Source organism: Aquarana catesbeiana, linkage group LG13, assembly GCF_042186555.1.
Source record: "Aquarana catesbeiana isolate 2022-GZ linkage group LG13, ASM4218655v1, whole genome shotgun sequence".
Taxonomy (NCBI): domain Eukaryota; kingdom Metazoa; phylum Chordata; class Amphibia; order Anura; family Ranidae; genus Aquarana; species Aquarana catesbeiana.
Genome location: NC_133336.1, coordinates 210,885,828 through 210,911,625, shown reverse-complemented (window position 1 = coordinate 210,911,625; position 25,798 = coordinate 210,885,828). Strand labels below are relative to the sequence as shown.

Here is a 25,798-nt window from a genome sequence, read left to right as displayed (position 1 = left end):
TCCTTAATATATCCTGCCAGCCATGCTGCATGCAGTCTAAGCACACCATCTGGATTTTTAATACCAGGACGAGATACAGGCTGTTTTTTGCTTGCCTTGTGGTATTCGCAATATTTGTGTGGTGGCAGATCACTGTATGCGGGGTCTCTTTCATCCTTACCACTGAGTTTGGTTGTGTTTACTCAAGGGTCTCCTTTGGACTTACTTTGGATAATCACTTTACATATGATTTCCATCCATTACATATGGACAGTAACTTTTGTTTCATAGATATATGTATGGACTTATTTTCTAACGGACGTTTTCAAGATCACTTCACGTATTTCATCAATATTTAGCGCGGTTATTTCTTTTTTCTTTTTTTTCCAGCTGAAAAACACCCCCACAGCATGATGCTGCCACCACCATGCTTCACTGTTGGGACTGTATTGGACAGGTAATGAGCAGTGCCTGGTGTTCTCCACACATACCGCTTAGAATTAAGGTCAAAAAGTTCTATCTTGGTCTCATCAGACCAGAAAACCTTATTTCTCACCATCTTGGAGTCCTTCTGTTGCTTTTTTTAGCAAACTCCATGGGGGCTTTCATGTGTCTTGCACTGAGGAGAGGCTTTCGTCAGGCTCACTCTGCCATAAAGCCCCGACTGGTGGAGGGCTGCAGTGATGGTTGACTTTCTACAACTTTCTCCCGACTAGAGCTCAGACATAGTGATCTTCAGTTCTTCTTTACCTCTCTCACCAAGGCTCTTCTCCCCGATAGCTCAGTTTGGCCGGACGGCCAGCTCTAGAAAGGGTTCTGGTTGTCCCAAACGTCTTCCATTTAAGGATTATGGAGGCCACTGTGCTCTTAGGAACCTTAAGTGCAGCAGAAAATTTTTTGTAACCTTGGCCAGATCTGTGCCTTGCCACAATTCTCTCTGAGCTCTTTAGGCAGTTCCTTTGACCTCATGATTCTCATTTGCTCTGACATTTGAGCTGAAAGGTCTTATATAGACAGGTGTGTGGCTTTCCTAATCAAGTCCAATCAGTATAATCAAACACAGCTGGACTCAAATGAAGGTGTAGAACCATCTCAAGGATGATCAGAAGAAATGGACAGCACCTGAGTTATATATATGAGTGTCACAGCAAAGGGTCTGAATACTTAGGACCATGTGATATTTCAGTTTTTCTTTTTTAATAAATCTGCAAACATGTCAACAATTCTGTGTTTTTCTGTCAATATGGGGTGCTGTGTGTACATTAATGAGGAAAAAAAGAACTTAAATGATTTTAGCAAATGGCTGCAATATAACAAAGAGATAAACATTTAAGGGGGTCTGAACACTTTCCATCCCCACTGTATATATTATAGAGACCGTTGGTAACAGCCAAAGTGCTCGCACAAAGAGTGGTAGATAGTACTTACATGGAGGATAAGGTAAGCAGACGTGCCCCTGGGAGACAGCCGGGTGCTGCACACAAAGCCCGTGTAGAAATGAGGGTTATTTATATTAACCGGCAGTGTCTCGGCAAATCGCTGAGACAGCGTCATGTGATGTAATCGTGTCAGGCGTACTAAGACAGGGGTTGTGGGTATTGTAGGCAGCGAGCGGGACTCCGCTTGTTGTGCGCATGTGCAGACTGGCCACTGCACACAAACAGAAAAAATATACTGTAAACACCGTAGGCGGCACAGTGAGCATATCTTCGCTCATTGTGCGCATATGCAGGATAAACGACAATGAGTGAATGTGAGTGAGTGAATTATGGGGTTTGTAGGCAAACTGGTAAATAGAACTCCAATAGGTCCGCATTCATGAGCGTCCCCATGAAGCAAAGGAGCTAACCAGAGCGGACTTGCAATAACTGTGGGAAAAAAATAGAGCATATCACTGCTGTGAATGCCTCTATAGAAAAATACAGGGAGACATAAAATTCATGAATTGAATATCGCCACCTAATATGGAATGGTACCACATTGTGTCACCCTTAGGTCCCCTGAGTGGGCAACACAGGCCAAATAAAAACAAAACAGATATACATATGAACATTTACAGATACAAATCAATTACAAAATACATTACCATTGTTTACAAAATAGCTAAGAGTACAGATAAATAAAAAAAAGTATCTATACCAACTATATATCATCTGGTACCCCAATAGCCCATTTGTAGGGTCCTTTATTTGTTGACTATGTATGTACTGTAAGTGACATAAATGTAGATAGGAGAATGACAAAAATATAGACAAAAAAATTGTCGGGTGAAACGCAATGTCATGGGTTAACAAAAAGGAGGGGAAAGGCATGTCACAGACATATGCAATCTGTAGAAATGAACTACATATTAATGATGTAATATTACAGAAAAGGTCTAAAACTTATTGTGTCATTCAAACATGGATGCATAGTGGCCCGTAATCTATGTATCCATTGAGTTTCTCGTTGGAGTACTCTTTTATCAAAATTACCTCCTTGGGGGTCTTCATGAATGACATCAAGAGCAGCGAATTTAAACACCATGGGGTTGTATTTATGTTTAAAGGCTATATGATAGCCCATAGTGGTGTTAAGAAGACCACTAGTAGCATAGTAAACGTGGTCTTTGACCCTCCTCCAAAATGGCCTGATGGTTTTGCCAACGTAGAAAGCTCCACATTTGCAGAAAATAATATAAATCTCTTCTTTAGTTTTGGTAAGTGATGTGGTGTCGTAAAACATGGGTACGGCCATTAGGGTGGGGAGCAGCGGGTCCCACCAATAATAAGTCACAGAAATCAGACAACCCGCATGAAATAAACCAGGTGGATCTTGGGTTACATTATTGGTTTTGCAATAATGGCTACGTACCAACCGAACTTTGACAGATCCTGCTCGTTCATAGGTGATTTCAGGTTTGGGTCCTATATATTTGGCTAGGATAGAATCTGCCAGCGGAATGTGCCAGTGTCTTTGAATTACCGACCGTATTATATGATGTTGGTCAGAGTAAGTGGTTATGAACCTTGTTACGTTGGAATCTGTTTGTTTGGGTTTTGGAAAGAGAATGGTATTCCTAGGTTTAGCTACAGCCTTTTTAAAAGCCCTTTTCAGGCTGGTTTTGCTGTATTCTATGGCCAATAGCCGTTCGTATAGACTGTTTGCCTCCTGTTTTAAATCAAGATCACTCAAGCAGTTGCGTTTAAGGTGCAAGTATTGGCCAAAGGGAATACCTTGAATGAGGGGCTGGGGGTGTGCACTTAGCGCGTGTAAAATTTTGTTACCCGCAGTGGGTTTTCTATATAATTTACTGATCACCTGATCAGTAATTTATATTTTGATATCACTATTAACATCACTATGGATGGCCTCATCCATAGTGATGTTAATAGTGATATCAAAATATGCAATAGTGGTAAGACTAGATTGCATACTGAATTTCAAATTTATAGTCATTGTGACTTAGGCCATAAATTCATTAAATGCTGTTGGTCACGCCCACAGTAACAAAATGTCATCTATGTAGCGGAACCACCGCAGCACATAGGAAAAAAGATCTGAGTGCCCATCACCAGCAAATAGGTCTCGTTCCAACCCCACAAGGTACAGGTTCGCATATGAGGGTGCACAATATGTGCTCATAGCGATCCCCTGTACCTGGAGGAAGTGGGATCCGTCAAAGGAAAAGACATTCTTTGTAAGGATGTGGGAGAGTAGCTGTAGTACAAAGCTATTAAGGCCTGCAAAATTGGGTCCTCTTTTATTCAGGAATTTTGCAATAATCTCCATACCCAGTTCATGTGGGATTGATGAATATAAGGTTTCAACATCTATGACTACCAAGCAGCCAGGAGGTACAGTGAGGCCTTCCACAGTGACTCACCTGTTGATTATATCCTGCTCGTCAGTCCTGCTTACTTAAGCCATCAGCCCAGATATTCTCTGCCTTCGCCTGGTCAACATCACAGAGACTCTCTCCTGTGTGCCTGTTAAAGACTTGCTTGGCTGACATCCCTTCTGGTTCAGGATCCTGCTTGCTGTTCCACTACACTGATCCCTGGCTTCCTGACTTCCTGGCTTGTCTGACTATCCTTTCCGGTTAACGAACTTTGACTACATTTGTTCTATTTACTTTTATTATTATTATTAAACAAGTGTGATTTAACTGTACTTCTGTCTTGGTCTGATTCATGGTTTCTGACACTTTGTTTAGAATTGGGACACTTATTCTGGCTGCACGTCCATACTTCCTATTTCCTCAGAAGGTATCTTGTTCTCCTGGATGAAACTTTCCCATCAACGGTTTCATTTTTTCTATTTTGTTTTGCTCTTTTGTCTTTTCTTCTCCTTATAAATGCAGGAGGAGCCCTTCATTGTATTTTCTTATTGCTACGAACCTTCTACAGTGGAGTTACCATTTCCTCCAAGTTGACAGACTAACTCCACTGTGAGACTACACCCACTGGTCCATGCCTCCTCTCATTGGGTGTAATATGTTTAAGGGTACAAGCATTCCTTGGTTGGGGTGGGGGATGCAGAGAGGGGGAGGGTTGGAATGTTTTTGTTCTGGGTTTTTTTTTGTTTTCTGTTTTTAAAAGGTGCTTCATTCTGTTTTTATGTATATGGAACTGACATTAGACTGCCTCTTGGCTTTGGGTATGTAATGCTGTGCAATGTGTGCTATGTATTTGCCTCTCATAATTCAGTGACTGGGCTGCTGCCCTTGCGATTTGGTGTTTCACCCTGTTTTATCTTTCCACACTTCCGAAGTCTCAATTCACTGTGATTTCCTGGACTGTCCGGGGCCTGAACTCCGCTGTTAAATGGTCCCTGGTGTTCCAGTTCCTCCAAAAGCATAACCCACGTATTTTTATCCTTCAGGAGACACATCTCCAGGGATCTAAAACGATCTGCCTTAAAAAATGATGGGTGGGCCTCCACTACCACACCAGATACTCCACCTATGCTCACGGGGTCAGCATCCTGGTTAGAAAAACATTGCCATTTAGTCTTATTGAAGTCAACATGGCTGGTAGATATGTAATTATGCATGCCCATATATATGACAAGACTGTGGTGCCAGTGGGGATCTATGTTCCACCTCAGTTCAGGTTCTACAGCTTATTATGCAACTTGTGATACAGTTTGATACTGATGCGGTATATCTTATGGGTGATTTCAATATGGTCCCTTCATCTGCTATGGATAGATTGCATACTTCGGCTCATGACTCTCCTGACCTTCGGCAGTGGGCTGATACCTTTTGCCCTCATGGATGTATGGAGACACATGCACCCAAATTTGAGAGAATTCACTTGCCACTCTGCCACGCACAGTATAAGATCCTGTCTAGAATAGACCAGGTTTTGTCCAGGGTATGTCTGTGCTTCCCAAGGGTATCTCTGATCATGCCCCCCTGTGTCTCTCCCTTGCCCTGACCACCCCCCTGAATCCCGACTTTGGAGACTATCCAGATTTTGGGCAAATGATGAGCGCCTACAGGAACTGCTAACTGCTTCTATTTGTAACTACTGGACAGATAACCAGGACGCTGCCTCTCCACCTGTGCACCTCCACAGTTTGTATTGTTGCACATGTGTGCACTTTATCATTTATATGTCCCTGTATGCGGATGATGCATTGATATATCTAAATGATGCTGGACCCTCACTGTTTGCTGCTTTGTGAATTTTTGATAGTTCTTGGTAACTTCTCAGGCATAAAAATGAACTGGTCCAAATCGGTTCTGTTCTCCATTGATGATAATGCTGTCAAACCTGCCGCCCCCTGCCCTCTATGCTGGGTAGACAAATTCTATTACCTTGGTGTTATAGTGACCAAAAATCCAACTAACTCCCTGGAGGAGAACCTTCTGCCCCTGATGGCCACCTTGAGGACGAAATGTTCCTCCTGGACTAGCCTCCCCTTAATCTGTTGGGGCAGATAAATCTCCTTTAAAATGGTGATGTTGCCTAAGTTCAATTACTACTTCAGAAATTGTCCAACATGGGTCCCTGTTTCCTTATTTAAAGATTTTTAGAAATGTGTGGGGTCCTTTCTGTGGCATGAAATGACTCCTCGACTGGCACGCTCCACCCTGTGGCTTCTGGCCCATCTTGGGGGGCTAGCCTTGCCCAATTTTCAGATCTACTACTGGGCTGCAATGCTGGTGATGGTCCAGTGGTGGTTTGAGGGCTCCAAATCAAATGCTGCTACCTGCCTGGAAGCGAGTTGGTTGGGGTCCTTGGCTAATCTATGTAACTCTATCTACAGAGGCCCAAGGCCTTATCAAGGGGTTCCAGGTCCAACACAGGCTATGTGGGTGGTGGCGGTTTATACGCCCTAACCAATGGTCTCCAGCCCATCCCCTGTGGGGAAACTCCAGTCTGCCACAGTTTTGCACTCTGCCAGACCCACAAGTGTGGGCTAGATATGGCATTGCCACTGTGGGTGATGTTATGCCTCACAGTGCTTTACTTTCAATTTCTGACCTCTCTCTTAAATTTAAGTTACCCCAGTGGATGCGGTTTGGATACTTACAGTTGCGACATGCCGCTAGGGCACAATTTCCTCAGGTGCCTCTCCTCCAGGCAGATCCTATTGATGAACTGCTATCTCCTGGTAAACTAGACAAGCCTCTCTCGACTTTATACGCTGCACTCCTGGGCACTGGCACCCCTAAAATGGATGGGTTATGGGACTTCTGGCATGGGGACATACCATCCTTAGACAAGGAGGACTGGGAGTACTGTCTGGATTAGGGTCCTAGATTGGTCATCTTTTCTAGGGATAAGCTCATCCAGGTAAACTTCCTCCACAGGATCTATGATACACCTCAGAGATTGCACCACATTTTCCCAGTCCAGGACCCCAACTGCCCTAGATGTAAAACACGGGTGGGGACTTTTCTCTATATGTTCTGGGACTGCCTGGTTACATAATCTTATTGGTCAGCAGTGTTTGGTGAAATTAATCTTAGGTTACAGCTGTCCCTTCCGGTGGCCCCAGAATTAGCACTGCTGGAGGTGCACAATGATGCACAGTGGTCTCATCACCAAAAGCTACTGATCTCCTACCTCCTATTCTATGCCAAAACAAAGATTCTCCTAAAATGGATCTCACCAGCTCCCCCTATCCCTCTCCTCCTGGGAAGCACTGATTGACGCCGCCTTGCATATGTACAGAATTACATATATAAATATAGGGTGTCAGTGGAAATATGACAAGGTATGGGCTCCATGGACCTCTACTTAAGCCGCATTCTTGCACTGTCCTTTCTGTCTGCAATTTTCCTTTACATGTCCAAGCCATATGTTCACTTTTTGTTACAGTGCATTCTGTATGTTATATATGTAGCGCCCTCTACCTTTAGGTAGGTGCTTTATGGTATTTTTTTGATAGAGTAGGATATAGAGACAGGTAAAGTTGTCTAGGCCTGTGTTCTTTGCTAGGCCTGGATGGTAATTCAGGGTTGGAAGTGTCAGAATAGAAGGGGATGTGGCTGCCTACATTTGGGCTCAGGAAAAACCTTCTCTGCTTGATGCTGGAGAGAGAGAATGGGCTGAGACCTGAGTGGCAGGAAACCCATGTGAGAGGATTGACCAATGGTTAATCTCTTTGGTCAAGAGGAGGTCTCACATAAAAGAGGGTCACATGCTCTGGGAGGGGTTCGCAGATTCAGTTCAGGATTCAGAGTTCACAAGTTAGGCCCAGCGGCCCGAAGTTCGGAGATCCTGGAGCCCTGGTGCCAGAAGGGGATCCAGGGGGGCCGAGAGCCTAGGCCCTGGATAAGGAGTCAGCATGTAGTCAACAAGGAACCACCGGACGCTCCCATGCGGGGAGGTTCCGGTCAAGAAAAGGAGGAAGTAGGAGCAAAGTGGCAGATGAAAACCTGGGTGATCGACTTTCTGTGAGTAGAACATGGACTGTTGATTGGCAGAGAGAGCAAAGGGATTGCAAACCCAGAGGAGCCGAGAGAGTAACTTATATTGCAAATTCAAGGACCACAATTTCTAATATGTTCAAGTACCTAAAGGATGTTGGTATGCGGGTCATAAGGAAAGTGGTGTAGGTGTTGACCTTAAAGAACCAATACCCCGAAGGAAGCATATTGAGTTAAGCGGTGGAGCTATTCAGAGTAGTAAATCCTCAGACAGATATCTTAAAGAAGAAGCAATAAGCTGCAGTGGGAAATCATTACAGGAGGCATTATTCAGAATGATGTTCACCTGTGGGATTCAGGGAGTGCTGCATTACATAAAAAAGGAAAGGAACCAAGAAAGTATTAAAACAACTGCCCGGCAATTATACGGGGCCTCATGGGACATCTCATATACTTCATTGGAGATCCCACGTATTTAATCCCAAATAAAGAAAGTTAAAGTGTAACTTTGACTATTTGGTGTTATGTGGGTGCATGTAAGATTGGAAGTGGAGCGATTGGCAAAGGTAAAGAACTAAAACTTAGTAGCCCCCAAGGGGGTAGTGCGCTACATATATGTTACTGGAAATACCCTTTTGCTTTTTCTGCTACTGTCTATGATCAACAATCTCTGTTTTGTTTTATGTCAATCTGAATGTTTTGTTTACCCGATAAGACAACAATAAAGCACCTTTTGATTGTTAAAAAAATAATATCTGTACGGTTTAGGAGACATTCACTTTGAATGTAGCCGCTGGCGTCAGCATGTGCTGTGAAGGTCCAGCGGATGCTGCCATACCTTGCCAAAAAGAAGTCTCTCACGTGGATGTGCATGAGTGACAACATCGCGGCTTCGGGCACTCACAGCACTGGAGCTGCGAACCCAGAAGACATGCCGAGGTTTGCAGCGGCACTGTGACTGGGTGACTGGGATTAGCTGCCGATGCCTCGTTCTGAGGTAAGTATTTCATTATGCCTTTGTCTTTAGAGATGGACCATCCTATTAAATGCTGTAAATAAATAAAATAAGTATGCACAGCCTTACTGTTCATATTTTTTTATACTACAGATGTAGTCCCTCTACAACAACTGTTCTTTGCAGACAAGTACCCCTGTAATCTGTGTGGAAGCAGTGGTATGTCTGCAGAGGTCAGGCATAGCCTATGTGGAGTCATATCTAGAACTCTCCAGTCAACAAAGCTCACCCTCCCTACAGATTGGAGAGGTATAGTTCTGATGTACAGGGGGGTCTCTGAGAAGTGAACAGCAGTAACATGAATTAGAGTTGCAGTATAAAAGTGAAAAAAATAGACATCTGAAGAACCACTGGAGGAAACTAATCATGTGCTTCATAGTCTGTACTTCAGAGTAATATTCTTCAAGAAGAGCACTAAACAGATAAACCGTAAAAGTTCTCATTAGACCACTTATTGAAAAACAATCAGTCATTTTTTTAAATGTCTTGTGTGAAATTCCACTAATCTTTTATTTTAAATTCCTATCATCCCCTGCACACCAACTGATATTTTAGATCAGGCTGACAGTGGGAGTGTCTGCACTGGATGCCAAAGTTGTAAAGATTGAAGCCATGGTTAATAGTACAAATCAGATCTGTTGTCTCTCTCTTGCCTGCAGCTCTGGTAGTGACCTATTACTAAAAGCAAAAGAACACAAAAGTCAGGCAGAGTTCAGGCATGTGTCAGCAGCACTCAGTATAACTTCCTGGTGACAATGTTTTCTTTTCTGAATGGAGTGTTCAAAGCACCTAGAATGATTTTTATGTATTTAACTAAAAAAATCGAAGTTACATTTTACCTGCAGATATGGAACAATAATAAGATCTATTTTCCAGAAATACAGATCAATGGAAAAAGACCCGTCTTCCTTCTCTCACACCTTGTTACAAGATATTCGGGGTCAGGGAAGAAAAGCTGTGATTGGACTCTGGAAATGTCTCTATGAACTACAGAAAGATCATCCTCATCCTAATTTATTGGCCGTTCTGGATGAGATCACACAGACAGGTAACAGGACTTTGTGTTTACAGACAACAATGTTATAAAATAATGATTGATACTAATTATCCCAAATGTAACTCCATTATCAGTGATAAACACAGTACATATTGATAGCACTCCTCTCCACTATTATTGATCTCTCTTTCTCTTTGGTAGATTTGCTCTTGTATATATTACCATACAAATCCTCCTTATCAGTTTGGAATGTCATTTCTACTAATGGCTTTTTCCAGAAAATAGTCTATGCAGTCATGGGATCCCAATAGTTATTATAAAACTGTGCACCTTTTATAAAATGTTCAAGAGCTTTATTGTCATGTCTATAAGCCATTGGGGTCCCCCAGAGGTTTCACTGAAAAACTCCCAGTTAGTAACCCCCACATTCTGCTATGTTAGGATGTGAAAATTATTAGCATATTAGCATTACAGGAGCAAATCCAATCCAAATCCAATTGCATCCCAGCAACAAGCCAGAACGTGGGGTTTGCTAACTGGAAGGTATTCAGCCCGGTTTCTGGAGGGATCCAAATGGCCTACAGGAAGGACAATAATTATAATAAATGTTTTACAAAGCTGCAAGGCCTTTTAATATGTACTGAAGCCCATGACAGCATAGACTATTCTCTAGAAAAGGTGAACTTAACCTTTAAAATTACATGATAAAATAGGGAAAATATCAACACTGAAAGTTTAGATGGGATTTATTTTACCGACTCAACTTAGTAGTTTGGGGTTCCCAAAGCCAAATAGAATATGCAAAGAAAAGAAAACAAGTCAAGCAGGCTTGTAAAGAGGCTTCAATATGGAACTCACAGCGGCATAGATACAAAGTTTATTCATAGAAAGGAGACACAATTCCAATAATGTATGGCTATTAGCCGCAATAACAGTAAAACCTTCACCAATATTAAAAAATCATGACAACGTTGTCACAATAAAAGTGTTATTGTGGCTAATAACACAGAAATCAAGAATAAGATAATGCGCCAACTGAAGAACAGAGCAGCCAACACCACAATCAGACAAATTGTAAGGAGGATATAGAATTAGAATATGTGTGGCGCTGAGAATGTCCTTTATTGTGCAAAGCCAAACAGAATGGTGTCTGAAGGGCGAAATGCACAACAAAAATTTAATGGAAGCAAGTCCTATAAGGACTGTTGGTTGGCACCCATAAAGCAGATAAATAATCCGAACCGCAAGGTAAGCAGATAAAATGTGGGTGAATCCTATAAACAGTGTGATGACACTAGAAGTGAACCAGTGAACAAACTAATACATGTGCAAGTAATCACAAAAAAAACAATGTAGGGAGAACCACAATTAAAGAGGAGTAGTTCTCTGCATGAGGACTAAAAATTGTGAGGGTTGTGCACGTCATATGAGTGTAATGCATACAAAATATAAAATATAAATAATGAGTAAAGAGAAACAATAACTGAAATGCTAAACTGCAGATGCTACAAAAAGTCCACCCGGAACTCATATATATATAAAGTAATTAGTGACTCAAAGTCCAAATAATGAAATGGAAAATGGTCAGCAGCTGCCAAGATCAGTGTGGGAGGACCAGTGGATCTAAAGATGGCATTCACGGACTGCGGTGATAAACATCTGTGTGAAAGGTGTAGGCATAAATACCCTTACCAGAGATGGTGGACTCCCAGTCAGCGACTTGGGAGTCAAACGAGCTTGTATTGAAATAGGGAGAGTGGCTCCTGGTTTTCCAACGGCTAAAGGTGATGGAGGAATGGAAATATTCACCGACTCAATCACTTAGATTTCACCGACATATCACTTCCAGGATATAAGTGGTGGGTGCTTGTTGGAGATCCGGCTTCCATAGACAAGATATCAATCTTCAAAGGTAAGGGGGAAAAAACAGAGACTTCTCCATAGTGTAAGTCCGTTAAGAACCGGTTTTATTTAAAACAAGGAGATAAAAAACACTCTGGCTCTTCACAAGCAAAAGCAATAAAAATAGCGCTGAAATTCGAATGGTGGCAAGACAGGCATAACAGACCCTACGCGTTTCGTCCGATGGGACTTCAACTGGGGTATATTATACCCCAGTTGAAGTCCCATCGGACGAAACGCGTAGGGTCTGTTATGCCTGTCTTGCCACCATTCGAATTTCAGCGCTATTTTTATTGCTTTTGCTTGTGAAGAGCCAGAGTGTTTTTTATCTCCTTGTTTTAAATAAAACCGGTTCTTAACGGACTTACACTATGGAGAAGTCTCTGTTTTTTCCCCCTTACCTTTGAAGATTGATATCTTGTCTATGGAAGCCGGATCTCCAACAAGCACCCACCACTTATATCCTGGAAGTGATATGTCGGTGAAATCTAAGTGATTGAGTCGGTGAATATTTCCATTCCTCCATCACCTTTAGCCGTTGGAAAACCAGGAGCCACTCTCCCTATTTCAATACAAGCTCGTTTGACTCCCAAGTCGCTGACTGGGAGTCCACCATCTCTGGTAAGGGTATTTATGCCTACACCTTTCACACAGATGTTTATCACCGCAGTCCGTGAATGCCATCTTTAGATCCACTGGTCCTCCCACACTGATCTTGGCAGCTGCTGACCGTTTTCCATTTCATTATTTGGACTTTGAGTCACTAATTACTTTATATATATATGAGTTCCGGGTGGACTTTTTGTAGCATCTGCAGTTTAGCATTTCAGTTATTGTTTCTCTTTACTCATTATTTATATTTTATATTTTGTATGCATTACACTCATATGACGTGCACAACCCTCACAATTTTTAGTCCTCATGCAGAGAACTACTCCTCTTTAATTGTGGTTCTCCCTACATTGTTTTTTTTGTGATTACTTGCACATGTATTAGTTTGTTCACTGGTTCACTTCTAGTGTCATCACACTGTTTATAGGATTCACCCACATTTTATCTGCTTACCTTGCGGTTCGGATTATTTATCTGCTTTATGGGTGCCAACCAACAGTCCTTATAGGACTTGCTTCCATTAAATTTTTGTTGTGCATTTCGCCCTTCAGACACCATTCTGTTTGGCTTTGCACAATAAAGGACATTCTCAGCGCCACACATATTCTAATTCTATTGTGGCTAATAGCCATACATTATTAGAATTGTGTCTCTTTTCTATGAATAAACTTTGTATCTATGCCACTATGAGTTCCATATTGAAGCCTCTTTACAAGCCTGCTTGGCTTGCTTTTTTGGCTGCAAAAATTAAAAGACAGCAGCTGCACATACTGCACACATACTGCACACATACTGCACACATACTGCACACATACTACACACATACTGCAGCTGCTGACTTTTAATAATTGGACATTTGCCTGTCCTGGAGTCCAGCGATGTCGGCACCGCAGCTGATGTTTCCATCAGCTGTTGGGTTAAATCCGCCTCCATTGCGAGTTAGGGAACCCGGCAGTGTAGTCTTTTGGCTTCACGCTGGGAACCCTACTGCGCATGCTCAAGGCTCCACTCCTTTCTCCTACTGGCCCGGTCGCCGTGGGAGGAGGAGGGAGCCCCAGCCGTGACATCAATATCCATGCTAAGGGTCCTGGAAGTGGGGAAACCATACCTGTGAAAGATAGGTATGCTGTCCCCCCTCCCCCCAAAAGGTGCCAAATGTGGCACCGGGGAGGGAGGAGTACTATGAGTGGAAGTTCCACTTTTGGGCGGAACTCCGCTTTAACCTTTTAAAGCTGATCTCTAGCTTTTCTTTCACCTTAACTAGCTGATTTGGGCCAAGCTGGTCCAATCAAACCATTTCATACACTAACAGATGCACCCGCTGGAAGCACTATATAAACAAGGTACATACAATAAACAGCAGTTCAGTCTGTCTGTGAGATATGGACACCATGTTTCACACATTGGACAAAATTGAGTCAGAATGAGTGCTAAGGGGTTCTCAGCCATTCATAAGCAACTTTGTATTCACATTCCACAAACTCACGGAAGGGGGCAGAGTCTACCAACTGAAAAGGTAGCAGTTGAAGTGCTAGCAATTTTGCCAAGCTAGCATTCAACGGCTGGGCATGTGGATGGCTGGGAGCGAACTTCTTTCTGCGGTACAGCAGCTGGGGCAGGGAAATTTGCCTGGTACAATCTGACGTTGGTGTACTGATAGCAGATTGCCCACAAGTACTTGGCTGTGACACACCTAATTCTACAATTCTATAGTGGGGTTGGAGATCCCAGCTGATGAGGAGCAATGAGAGGTCCTCTTTGTTCTTTGGTGTGGGTCTTTTAGGTACGCTTGCCAATGAACTGCATGGCAGGTCGACGTATGTCTGGTCAAGCATGTGGTGCCCAAACGGGAGATGTTCTGGCCACGTGAGATACGCTTGAGACATATGTTGCAAATAGCAGCAGTGTAATCTGATGCACTTGTCTCAAAAAAGGCCCACACCAAAGAACTTTTGGAATAACGCGCAGAGACAGCAGCGCTCTGCACATGCGGAGCTCTGCGGTGTGATGCAGTCAGTGTGCTGCCCTTAGGCTGGCCCCTGGAGGGCATACTGCCTCGTTGGTGATGTGCCTCCTCCTCCTCCTCTCTCCTATCAGGCACCCACATGGAGTCAGTGACCTCATCATCCCCTCCCTCCTCATCACTGGAGCAAACCTGGCAGTATGCTGCAGCAGGGGGAGCATGACTGCCAGATTGCTGTACTTCTTGGGCACCCCCTCTCTCTGGGCTCACGGTACTGCCTTCCTCTAGCTGAGTATCATCATCGGAGCCTTCAAAACACTGGGCCTCCTGGAGCATGTACTCAACACTGTGGTCAAACAGTTCGGGGGACTCCTCAGGAGGACATGGTGGGGCTAGGGAAGGAGTCACTGATGGCATTGAGCCGAGGGAAGAGGCAGCGTTGGCAGCTGCTTTGCCAGACAAAGTACCCTGAGCCTGAGTGAGAGAGGATGAGGACGGCTTGGTCATCCACTCGGCCAAGTCTTTGGCATGTTGCGGCTTAACACGGCCAGCTGCCGAAAAAAAGGCCAAGCGCGTCCCATGGCCACGTGCTGATGAGGATGCACCGTGTCCATGACCAGCACTGTTGCCTCTAGACACAGAGCCTGCTTGCCCTCTTTTAGTGGCTTGTGACTGTCTGCCTCTCCTTGTTGGCCTTCCAGACATACTATTGGCCTGCAGTGAGATGTAGCTGCACAAAGCTGGGATGTATATATATACCACAGCTAGCAGAATTAACTACCTGCCTGTAGTATTAGTATGAAAACACCTGTTCTTGTCTTCAGGTAGCTATACTGTAGGTGAGACTGTGCAGGGTACACAGTACAGTAACTGGAAATATGTCAAGCGCCTACACAAGCACCTGGCTTCAGGTAGTTATACTGTAGGTGCAACTGCGCAGGGTACACAGTACGGTGACTGGAGATATTTCAAGAGCCTACACAGGCACCTGGCTTCAGGTAGCGATACTGTAGGTGCAACTGTGCAGGGTACACAGTACAGTAACTGGAAATACATCAAGAGCCTACAAAAGCACCTGGCTTCGGGTAGCCATACTGTAGGTGTAACTGTGCAGGGTACACAGTACAGTAACTGGAAATACGTGAATCGCCTACACAAGCACCTGGCTTTGGGTAGCTATTCTGTAGGTGCAACTGTGCAGGGTACACAGTACAGTAACTGGAAATACGTCAAGAGCCTTATATATATATATATATATATATATATATATATATATATATATATATATACATACATACACACATACATACACATACACACACACACCACGCCGTTTTTTTCATTTAATATTTGGTGCGGCGTTCCCCCTCAGGATTCATACCAGACAGCTGTCAGCACTGCCTGTCACTCATCGGGAAAGGAAAATGAGTGAGCCATCTCGGCGCTGGCTCCCATGACGGGGCTTGCAGGTGTCAAATCTCACCGAGAAATGCGGCGAGATTGACACAATATCGCGGTCACCTACTGTGGGTGTCACTGCTACGGGACACCACAAAGTCGGAGACACAGTGAGTAGCACTACCTGTGATTATAGTTGCCATTAAAGGTCCCCACTACAGTTCTTAGATCAGCAGATGACCTTGATCAAGAGCACCTAAGTTGGCTGATCAGAACTTCCCCCAGCACTGCCACTCATCCCATTCCCCCAACCAAGGAGTAAGCGAAGGAATAAAAATAGAGAGGTAGGAACAAAGGGAGAGGAAAAGAGGGGGAGGAACAAAGAAAAAGGGAGAGAAAGAATAAGAGAAAGAACAAGACAGCTAGAGAGAGGGATGGGGGGAAAAAAAAACAAGAAATTAGGATAGAGAGGGATAAAAAGGAAAGCAAGGAGATGAAAAAGAAAGGAGTGGTACATCCTAAAATGTACCAATAAGGGGTTTTAATAGTGTACGAGTGGAAGGGACTCAGGGAGCGCTAAATGTCTGTGGGTTAGGGGCACAAATTACTTGTCTTGCCTTGGGTGCTGACAACCCGCGCTATGAAAATAATTTTACTGTTAGGGGTCCCCACAACTTGGAAAATTTTATCAAGGGGTCACGGCACTAGAAGGGTTGAGAACCAGTGCCTTAAAGACTGCTGCTGATGCTGAGTGCCAGGCTCCACCTCCATGCTAACACAATCCTCCTCCTCCTTATCCTCTTCCTGTGTGATCGGTGGGCACGCATGAACACTGTCTGGATAAAGGGGGCCTTGAGAGCTAAGGAAATCCTCCTCTTCCTGCCTCTGTTCTGCCTCAAGTGCCCTGTCCATTATTCCACGCTGCATGTGCTCCAACAGGTGGACAAGGAGGACAGTGTCACTGATGCATGCACTGTCACTGCTCACCATCCTCGTGGCCTCCTCAAATGGTGACAGGACAGTGCATGCATCCCGGATCATGGCCCACTGGTGTGGGGAAGAAAAACCAAGCTCCTCTGACCCTGTCCTGGTGCCATAGTCGCACAGGTACTAATTGATTGCCCTCTGCTGCGTGTGCAGCCGCTGCCGCATGGCCAATGTTGAGTTCCACCTGGTGGGCATGTCACAGATTAGGCAGTTCTTGGGCACGTTAAGTTCCTTTTGGAGGTCTGCCAGCCGAGCACTGGCATTATATGACCGGCGGAAATGCACACAGACTTTCTTGGCCTGCCTCAGGACATCCTGTAAGCCCGGGTACCTGCCCAAGAACTGCTGCACCATCAAGTTAAGGATGTGAGCGAAACAGAGCACATGAGTCAGTTGTCCCTGTCGGAGGGCAGAGAGGAGGTTGGTGCCATTGTCGCAAACCACCATTCTTGCCTTAAGTTGGCATGGCGTCAACCACCTCTGAACCTGCCCCTGCAGAGCTGACAGAATCTCTGCCCCAGTGTGACTCCTGTCCCCCAAGCACACCAGCTCAAGCACCGCATGGTATTTTTGGCCTGTGTACTTGTGTAGCCCCTTGAACGCCTACGGAGCACCGCTGGTTCCGAGGACAAAGCACAGGAAGAGGCCATGGAGGAAGAAGAGGAGGGGGTGAAGAGAGGTGTGTCAGAATCACCAGTAGTGGCATTTTGGAGGCGTGGTGGCGGAACAACCTCCAACACTACTGCACCTTGTCCTGCATCCTTCCCAGCTGCCAGCAGAGTCACCCAATGCGCCGTGGAACTTAGGTAACGTCCCTTCCATGCCTGCTGGACCATGAGTCAGCGGTAATATGCACCTTACCACTGACCGCCCTGTCCAGCGAGGCATGGACATTGCCTTCCACATGCCGGTAGAGAGCCAGAATCGCTTTCCGTGAGAAAAAGTGGCATTTGGGAACCTGCCACTGAGGAACCGCACATTCCACAAACTCACGGAAGGGCACAGATTCTACCAACTGAAAAGGTAGCAGTTGAAGTGCTAGCAATTTTGCCAAGCTAGCATTCAACCGCTGGGCATGTGGATGGCTGGGAGCAAATTTCTTTCTGTGGTGCAGCAGCTTGGGCAGGGAAATTTGCCTGGTACAATCTGACGTCGGTGTACCGATAGCAAATTGCCCACAAGTACTTGGCTGTGAGCTGTAAAGGATTAGCATCAAATGTAGAGCTTGAAGGACACCGCCACTCGCTGGTTCTTCTTTTTAAGGGCTTTGTTTGCCCATTTTTATTAAAAGAAAGTTCAATAAAGATATGTTTCCCTCGCAGGGGTTTCAGCATTCCTTTTCATCAACAAAACTACATTCAGCCTAGATGGCTCTCACTTGTAGCACTGCAGCTCTGGCCTTACACTCCAGGCCCTTGTCTGTCTCATACAGACTATTTCACTGACCACCTTGGTGCACACAGCTAACAGCCTCTTGCTGCACTGGCTCCCCCGTGGAGCCCTCCTGACTCCTGGTACTCAGACTTCCTATCTGCCGGGTGGAGCCCAGAACCATGGCCAGGTTACTACTAAACACCCAGCACACACCTGACCAATCAGTATGCTGGCTGTTCTCAAAATCAGGACCCAGGACTAGGGATTTCATCCCACCTGAATCTCTCAGAAATCCCCAGGCTCCAGGTCCCAAAGTGGACTTTACAAAATACTGAGGAAACTGAAAGGCCAGTTTCCTCTTCATGTTACATGCTCCCTGGAGCCCCTTAACCCGTCTGGTTGAGAATTCTGGGTCACATCCTCCTTCTAGACCCTGGCAGGGCAACGCTCTGCCACAGAGCCTACACAATCACCTGGCTGCAGGTAGCTATACTGTAGGTTAAACTGTGCAGGGTACACAGTACAGTAACTGGAAATACTGTAAAAATGCCTGCCTGTCAGTATATTAGGAAGAGAAGAACAGGATCTAGCTAAACTGAATACAGTGTGTGTGTGTGTATGTGTATGTGTATATATATATATATATATATATATATATATATATATATATATATATATATATATATATATATACACAATATACTGTAACTGCAGCTAACTGACTCGACCTGCCTACTCTATCTAACTTAAATCAAATGACACTGTTTCTCTCTCTCTCTGTCTCAACGCCGGAACACACTACACAGGGCCAACATGCAGGTGGCTCTATATAGTGTGGGGCAGGTACTAAACCCCCTGAGCCATAATTGGCCAAAGCCTCCTTGGCTTTGGCCAATTACGGCTCTCTGTAAGCACAGTGCTGTGATTGGCCAAGAATGCGGGTCATAGTGCTTGCTTGGCCAATCATCAGCCAGCAATGCACTGTGATGCCGCAGTGAATTATGGGCCGTGACGCGCCACTCGAATTTGGCGTGAACGGCCCATATTGTTCGTATTTCGGCGAACGACCGAACACACGAACATGGGTTTGACTCGAACACGAAGCTCATCCCTATTCCCCACTCAGCTAATGTCTAAGGTAAAGTCTATAGGCTTGGAAAAGATCAGTTTGGAAAGATCAGTTTGTAAACGGATAGAAAACTGGATAGAAGACAGAATTCAGAGAGTAGTGGTTAATGACTCTTACTCTGAATGGTCTAAGGTTATCAGTGGTGTACCCCAAGGTTCAGTGTTGGGACCCTTACTTTTTTTTTCTCAAAGAAGTTTATTAGAAAACAAATCAAAGAAAAATTTTACAGCTCACAATTAAACATCAGTGTCTGTCATACATTCCAATTCCAATTACAAAGATTGCAAATTCCACCTCACATTGTGTAATTCAGACATTTCCTCTCCTGATGTCAATGATATGCACATCATCTTAATATCCTGGACTCTACTAAGCAGGGGTGTTCACCCCCTTCAAGGGCACCCCATCCATCTAACAATACTGTTTAATTCAACAGTCTATCCAGTATGAGATCTACAGTGGAGAGGCCTGGGGTATCCAGCCAGGGTGTCCAAAGTTTGTCGAACTGTCCCAGGTGTCCCCTATTTTGGAAGATGTATTTCTCTAACCGTATGGTGTCTTCCACCTAAGCAATCCATTCCTTCAACGTTGGATGTTCAACCGCCTTCCACCATCTAAGGATCAGCTTGGGACCCTTACTTTTTAATATCTTTAAATGATATAGGGTCTGTGAATAAATGTACAATTTCTGTCTTTGCAGATGACACCAAGCTTTGTAGTTAAAAAACGTCCTTACAGGATGTCTTCAATTTACTAGCTGACCTCAATGCTCTGTCTAATTGGGTGACTATGTGGCAAATGAGGTTTAATGCTGATAAATATAAAGTTCTGCACTTGGGGGCTAAGAATATGCATGCATCATACATACTAGGGGTAAAACTGGGGGAATCATTGGTGGAGAAGGATCTGGGAGTTTTGGTAGATCATAAGCTTAATAGCATGCAATGCCAGGCTGCAGTTTCCGAAGTAAGCAAAGTCCTTTCTTGTATTAAGAGAGGTATGGACCCCAGAGAGAGAGATATCATTTTACCCCTGTACAAATCATTAGTAAGACCTCATCTGGAATATGCAGTTCAGTTTTGGGCACCAGTACTCAAAAAGGATATTGGGGAACTGGAGAAAGTGCAGAGAAGGGCAACCAAACTGATAAGAGGCATGGGGGAGCTCATCTATGAGGAAGGATTAGAGGAACTGAATTTATTCTCTCTTGAGAAGAGGAGATTAAGGGGGGTATGATCAACATGTATAAATACATAAGTGGTCCATATAGTGAACTTGGTGGTGAGTTATTCACTTGAAGGTCAGCACAAAGGACAAGGGGACACTCTTTTTGTCTAGAGGTAAAAGGATTTCTTTATCGTACATCATGGGACACAGAGCCACAGTAATTACTGTATGGGTTATAGACCACCTTTAGGTGATGGACACTGGCACACCCTAAACAGGAAGTTCAACTCCCTATATAAGCCCTCCCCTTGCAGGGGTTACCTCAGTTTTTTTGCCAGTGTCTAAGGTGTTGATCACAAGTAAAGATGTGCTGTGCTGAGCTCCGCTGGAGAAATCTTTGCTGGTGCAAGCCATGCAACTGGATCCATTCAAAGTGTCTTTTCAGGCCGGATTGAATGGTACCCGGGCCTCATGGCGGAAGAAACAAAGTTTTGCTTGTAACGCTTCTCTTTTTAGAGAGCTGGACCCAAGGATCCAGTGCTTGTTTTTTATAGCAATATTTCCTGGCAGGGTGCTGTATGGGTCCAGGGGTGTGGATCCCCCGATGAAAAGGGGCCCCGGTCCCTGAAGGTTTTGTAAACGGTGCCCACGTGAGTGGTGAAGATTGGGTCTGTCTGGTTTACCACAGAACCCTGCAGCTGGATATGGTAAGTGGAGATTCCTAAGGAATTTTCTAATTCTTATGGGTTTTCTCCTTTAAGTAAAATGTCATGCCTAAAGTCGCCACCGGGGGCTGTCAAGAGCATGTACCTGATTCCATGCTTGTCAGATCTCGCTCTGTGTCATTACAAGCTGCACGCTTCCTCCAGCCCAAGCCTCAGGTAAGAAGTTGGAAGGGGGGCTTTTCTTTTGGAATTCCCCACCTGAACTAGTGTTTCTTTCTCCAGGAGGCCGAGGGAGCATGGGTTAGTCGGCGGTATGGCCCACCGTAACTGCCATAGTACGGTAGTTTTCTTCCAGCAGCTCTCCTCCACGCCAGCCGCCCCTGTATGCTGATCCTGTCAGATCGGAGCCCCGCTTGTGCGGGAAAGCAGTCTTTTTTGAAAAAAGTGAAGGGGGGCACGGTGGGAAGTCAAAGGGGGACGTGGCATTGGCATGCTTCTACATCCACAATGTGGGGCTGTGCAGACTATAAGTGTGCTTTTTTGCAGGTGCATTGAGCTGATGGAGGGACACAGAGCAGGCGAGGGCATGTAATGGGGCGTACACACGGTCGGACTTTTCAGCTACAAAAGTCCGACAGCCTGTCCGACAGCCTGTCCGACAGCCTGTCCGACAGACTTTCGACTGACTTTTGGCGGACTTTCGGCGGACTTGCGGCGGACTTTCTAACGAACAGACTTGCCTACACACGATCACACAAAAGTCCGTCGAATTCTTACATGATGACGTACACCGGACTAAAATAAGGAAGTTCATAGCCAGTAGCCAATAGCTGCCCTAGCGTGGGTTTTTGTCCATCGGACTAGCATACAGACGAGCGGATTTTTCGACCGGACTCGAGTCCGTCGGAAAGATTTGAAGCATGTTTCAAATCTAAAGTCCGTCGGATTTGAGGCTGAAAAAGTCAGTTGAAAGTCCGGAGAAGCCCACACACGATCGGATTACCAGCCAGCTTTAGTCCGTCAGCGTCCGTTGGACTTTTGTAGACGAAAAGTCCGACCGTGTGTATGTGGCATAAGTGTTGGTGACACAGGCATCCCAAGGACACTTTTACTTAAGCATCAGGCTGAGCCTTGATAGCAGCGGCAGTTGCTGGACTATTTGCTCAGTGGTGGGTGCATTTTCTGATAATACCTCTGCATTTGTGCTTAGCACTATGGTCAGAAGGGGAGGTACAAGTACCCCAAAAAACAAGGGCTCAAAGGGTTCGCCCTCAGGCTCTAAGGCCTCCCTCTGCAACGCCATCCCCCCTGAAGGGCCTAAGAAGGCTGGTCAGAGTGAGCCGTCGGTCATCAGGGGTTGCAATTGCTTCCGACATTTCAGCCCCTGTCTATTTTACTGAGGAGGTTTTCTCCTCAGCCATGATTGGATTAAAGGAAAGGTTTATTTAAACCTACACAGTGTGGAAGAAAACGCATTAAGTCCCCTTCTACCACCAGGACCCTCAAACAGAGGAACAGTGGGAGGGGGAAGATGAATCCCCCTCAGGGGACCGTGATGAGACTGATGACTCCTCTTCTGAGGGATCAAGGTGGGGAAGGGCCTTCTTCAGCTTCACAAGCTGAGAAATTGCCGATGTAATCTCTTACTGAAATGGTCCGCTCCACATTTAAAGTTTAGGTCACTAAAAGCCTCCTCAAGCTTGCGTGCATTTCCTGTCCATTCATTGCTGGAAAAGCTTATATATTCTGTGTGGGATCACCCAGATAAGCATTTTTTCCCTCCTAATTTTTTTTTTAACACTTTATCCTATGGAGGAAAAAAATTACTAAGAGGAAAAGTATACCAGCAATTGACACTGCTATATCCTCTGTAAATATAGGTTTGACTTGTCTGGTTGACAATGCACATATGCTTAGGAATACAACTGATAAAAAATGGAATTCCTGTTAAAAAAACATTTTTTCTTTGGCAGGTTCAGTAGCTCAACCTGCAGTGGTGGCAATTGAGATATGCCAATCCTTTTTGCAGTGAAAAGCTGTTTGGGGATGATTCGGACAAATATATCCAAAGGATATCAAGTGGGAAAAGTACCCTTTTGCCAGTTAAGAAAAGGAGCAAATGTCCCTCATTTAAACAGGCTCTTTCTCCAGTGCCAGGGGCATCAGCCTCCAGGCAGTCACAACAGCCTCCACTGTCAGGTTCAAGAGGTAAACCTCAGAGTCAACCCCAGGGACAAAAGAAGTCCTGGGGAGGAAACCTACAAGACAGAATGCTAAAGCATCTTTATGAAGGGGTGTCCCTGCTCGTTCAAGTGGGGGAAAGACTTCTCCAGTTCTCAAGGGTCTGGCAGGAAGAATTTCGAGACAGATGGGTGGTCTCCACAATAGCTCTAGGTTACAGACTAGAGTTCCGAGCCTGTCTCCTCATTTTCCTCAGGTCAAATGTCCAAGGATCCAGAGAAAAAGAAGTCTCTCTTTCAAGCATTAGACCAAATTTTTGTCTCAAAAAGGGGATCATGGCGGTACCCGCGAAGGAGCAGGGGTTCGGGTTTTTCAAGCCTATTCACGGTGCCAAAACCAAATGGGGATGTCCGACACTTTCTAGATCTCAAGGATCTAAACCAGTTTCTGAATATCCGCTCTTTTCGCATGGGGTCAATCCGATCTGTTGTCTCCATCCTACAAGGAGGAGAGCTTCTGGCTTCAATCAGGGATGCATGCCTGCATGTGCCTATTTTCCCTGATCACCTGAAATATCTGCGTTTCAAAGTAGAAAGGCTCCATTTTCAGTTTGTAGCCTTGCCTTTCGGTCTAGCTACTGCACCTCGGGTGTTTACAAAAGATCTGACCCTTCCTCTGGCCAGATTAAGGACTCAAGGTATAACAATTGTAGCATACCTAGTTGACTGCTCTTGATAGACAGGTCGGTAGCCCACTTAGACCAAAGCATGGTCACCACAATTGTTGTGGAAAATTTTATGAAGATGTATTTTAATGTAGTGTCATAAGAGTCTCCCATTGTAGGTTCTCTTGCAGGCTGGGGCAGACTGATGCTGAGATCCGTTTGGTAGTGAAAAGCTCTTTGGGGATGTAGAGAAATGTTTGCGGAGTGGGGACATGTCCGCCAGCTAAGGGCCCCTGTGCAATGCACAGAACGATCGTCTGGTGGGGGTGTGTTTGCTCTGCAAAGACATTATCGGTTTAATGAGTGTGCACTCATGTTGCCCCTTTGTGCCTGATCAACATATTTGTGGCCCAATGAGTGTACGCCTGCCGATAATCTCTCGTCCACAAAGACAGTAGAATAATCCAGGTATACATTGTTCTCTGGAACAATGTATAATAGGGATTCCTATCAACAGCAATACGGGAGTCTTTTGGGTTGTCATGGTCGGAGACGGAGTCCATGTTTGAAAGCCATGTGGCTTCTAAAAACATGCATGCACCCTGTCTCTGCTCAGGCACGCCCACAAGACTCCTGTAGTCATTGTTCATTGGTTGTTGTATTTTCCTGTGTTGAAAGTCATGTCTTTATTTGGTCATGTCCTTATATGGTCATTTCCTGTGATGTCATTATGTATTGAGGGAGTGATTGGCTGTTGTAGCCATCACTTCCTGTTTGTCATAGCTTTTGTGATGTTGGAAATAAAAGCAAGGCGGACTGCAAAGAGGCAGAGATGTGGAGATGAGATCGTAAGAATGTGGTGATGTCTGTTTACTGGGGAATGGGGAACCAGGGGGGAGACATACGATCAAAAGGTACATTATATCATTAAGATGGAAATGGGTGCTTATTAGCAGAGGCGTTGCTAGGGGGTGCGGTCCGCACCCGAGTGACACTCCCTAGAGGGGTGATACCCTCCCGAGAGTGAGGAAAGCCCTGGCTGACTTTGGAAGTGTTTTTTTTCCAGCTGGAAACCCACCTCCAGCGCTGCCGGTGTTCCCCTCCTCCTCTCTGTCTCTCACTACGGCACTGCTGCCTGAGCCTGTCACAATCCATTCTCCACCCAGGCGGCTGCATACTGTCCTCTCCTCTCCAGCTGCTGCCCGGGTGTTCCATGTACCTGTCCTGAGCCGCCCGAGCTGGTGCGGTAATGGGCGGGGGGAAGGGGTGTTGGCTTGCGATGGTGGGGGGTGTCCTCCACGATGTTGCGACAGGTGGGGGGGCTGTACTGATAAAGGGGGGTAGTTTGTCCTGGGGGGCTGTACTGATGGAGGGGGGTAGCTTGTGCTGATGGGAGCTGTACTGATGGAGGGGGTGGTCTGTCCTGGGGGGGCTGTACTGATGGAGGGGGGTGGTCTGTCCTGGGGGGCTGTACTGATGGAGGGGGTTGGTATGTCCTGGGGGGTAGCTTGTGCTGGGGGGGCTCTACTGGTGGAGGGGGTGGTCTGTCCTGGAGGGGCTGTAATTTTGGAGGGGGTAGCTTGTGCTGGTGGGCTCTATTGATAGAGGGGGGTGGTCTGTCCTGGGGGGGCTGTACTGATGGAGGGGGGTGGTATGTCCTGGGGGGGCTGTACTGATGGAGGGGGGTGGTATGTCCTGGGGGGCTGTACTGATGGAGGGGGTGCTTTTTTCTGGGGGGATCTGTACTAATGGAGGGGGTGCTTTGACCTGGGGGGAGGGGTCTGTACTGATGGAGGATGGGGGTGGTTTGTACTGAGGGGAGTCTGTACTGATGGAGGGTGTTTTTATTTGTGAGGGGTCTATACTGAGGAAGGGGGGTCTGTACTAAGTGGGGGGTCTAT

At 45.4% G+C, this 25,798-nt stretch overlaps 1 protein-coding gene across 1 annotated transcript in view; it reads left to right on the top strand.

Moving 5' to 3' along the window:
- LOC141116662 (NACHT, LRR and PYD domains-containing protein 3-like) overlaps nucleotides 1-25,798 on the top strand; it is a 140,577-nt gene that overhangs the window by 56,378 nt on the left and 58,401 nt on the right. The window contains exon 3 of the mRNA XM_073609055.1: nucleotides 9,735-9,906. Coding sequence (XP_073465156.1) covers nucleotides 9,735-9,906 — 172 coding nt within the window. The remainder of the gene's footprint in view (nucleotides 1-9,734; nucleotides 9,907-25,798) is intronic.